Below are 2,071 nucleotides of genomic sequence, written 5' to 3'. Positions count from 1 at the left end.
GGATTCTGACATATACCGATCGGTACTTCTCTGTGGTCGTCGTACAACATTCCTCCGAACATCACACGGCTGTTATCGACGGAGGACGAAAGCTGCTTCCCGTTGGGGTCACCTATATAGCGTACTAAGCTGATTTTTTTTTATGCATACAACGCCATTGCACGCTGGAAATCTGTACGGCACATGGCACGCTGGAGAGCCGCCTGCGTTTGGCCTACATTGGGATTCGGTCTCCACAAATAGCCATGTCACGTAACGTCACGTCACATCACGGCCCATGTGATGTACGTGCCCGGCTGTGGCCCCCGTCCTTACGCCAGGGTCCGTTACCACCTAGCCGGCGGCCGTACGACACTGTTCTTCTGGACCATGGCGATACCGGTTCGGCCGGGAGTGGCGCGGGTCTACTTCAAATTCGGTTTCGCCAGCGCAGCGGCACCGGCGGCAGCGGTGCAGCTACAGCAGCAGCAGAGAGCCGCCGCTGAGCTAACGGAAAGCATCCCCGAAAGGAGGATACGCGATGCCAGCGGCGCCGGCGGCGGCGGCGGTAGCCGCATGTCGGCGTCCAGGTGGCTCAAGCGGCTGGCTGGCTCCGTACCTCACTGGCTGCTTGCGGGTCAGCTGATAGCTGACCAGGATCTGGTGGTCATTAACAGGTGGGGTTGGAAGGGTGTTGGCGAGGACTACATGGGAGGGTGGGGGTTTGGAACGCGTTGGGAGGGTTGGAGAAAAATTAGGCCAGGGGGGAGGGGGGGGAAAATGGAATGAATGCGGCCCAACTTCCGGTCATGCAGAGCTCAACTTCTGGCAGTCAACATCCGCAGGGCGTGTGGTGCGGCGCGCACTGAGCTTGAGCCTTGGGGAAGACGAGCTCATAAATGTGATGTTCCTTGTACATCTAAGGACGCCTCCGGCCACGTGCATCGCAGCAACTTCCATGAGCCGTCTAGGGTGGGGTGGGGGCCGCGACGCGCCTCGGCGACTGTGGCTGATGTCATGTTGGCCCGTTGGGGCCCCTCCGCGGTGACCTTCCGCAGGCAGGAGATGCTGATGCGCCGCGAAGGCCTCACCGCACGCGACTACAACCTCAACAGCAAGGCGGATGCGGGTGTGGCGGCTTTCAACGTGTGGCTGAAGAAGGCGGGCTATCCGGACAGCCTCTGGGGCAAGGGACCTGCACCTCAGTCGGGCCATACGTTCAGCACCTGGCCCGCTACAGAGCTCTCCCTGGAGCAGCTGCTGTCAAGACAGGACAGGCATGTACGACACTGCGCGGTCTGCCAGCGGGGAATGAAGCTGGTGACGGCAGTGTGTACGGCACTGACGGCGGCGGCGGGAGTGGCCGCGGTGGCGGCAACCACGCTGGCGGTCCTGGCGGCGATCAGTCCGGACGGCGTTGCCGTTGTTGGCGGTTGGGGTTCGTTAACGGGTGCCGTTGCGTTGGTTGTGGTCCTGGCGGCGTTGGCGGTCCAAGGATGGTCGTTCCGCGAGGAGAGGTTTGTGTCAGGTGCCGCGCAGTGGCGCCGAATAGGCGGGTTCGCGTACATGGGCTCAAAGCGCGGAAAAGCCGTCACGTAGGCGGCCAAGCAGCGCGTGTTTGCATAAGCGAACTCACGGCATTGCGTTTACTGTCCAGGGACATAGCGCTTGAAGTATTAGCTACCCCTCCGCCTCCGTCGTCGTTCAGTGTCGTTAGCGCGCTGTCCTGCAAACGAGCTGTCACTTACGAGCCAGTCGATTACAAGCTTATGGAACGGTTCCAAGTGAACGTCGCTGTTGCGGTGCGCGCAAAGCTGACGTTTTAGCTTTTTTGTAATACCGAAGGATTTGCAGAATACTTCAGGGCGTGCAAATTCCTTTTAATAGGAGGCGACCTTCGACTAATTAGGCACAGCAGGTTGCGGGAATTTTGATTTTCAACTCGACCACGTGTGGCTTTTGCGGCCCTGTTGCCGATGGTCTGGAAAGGGGACAGCTTTACGAAGCACCGGCGAAAAAAGGCTATATTTAGCATGTAGCTAACCTATCCTGAAAAAACGTGAACAAGTGTTCCTCGGAGCGCCGCCGGATT

The 2,071-nt window shown here is 59.3% G+C and overlaps 1 protein-coding gene across 1 annotated transcript; it reads left to right on the top strand.

Annotated features, from left to right (window-relative positions):
* Positions 1–282: 282 nt before the first annotated feature.
* On the top strand, positions 283–1,805 carry VOLCADRAFT_87070 (uncharacterized protein; the record flags this gene model as incomplete). Its single annotated transcript, XM_002946906.1, has 3 exons — positions 283–656; positions 1,038–1,496; positions 1,688–1,805. 3 exons carry the CDS (start codon positions 283–285, stop codon positions 1,803–1,805), a joined length of 951 nt encoding a protein of 316 aa, XP_002946952.1.
* Between the last annotated feature and the right edge of the window lie 266 nt (positions 1,806–2,071).

This window comes from Volvox carteri, assembly GCF_000143455.1.
Source record: "Volvox carteri f. nagariensis unplaced genomic scaffold VOLCAscaffold_4, whole genome shotgun sequence".
NCBI lineage: Eukaryota > Viridiplantae > Chlorophyta > Chlorophyceae > Chlamydomonadales > Volvocaceae > Volvox > Volvox carteri.
Note: the sequence above shows the minus strand (reverse complement) of the source record. Positions and strands in the feature narration are given on the sequence as shown.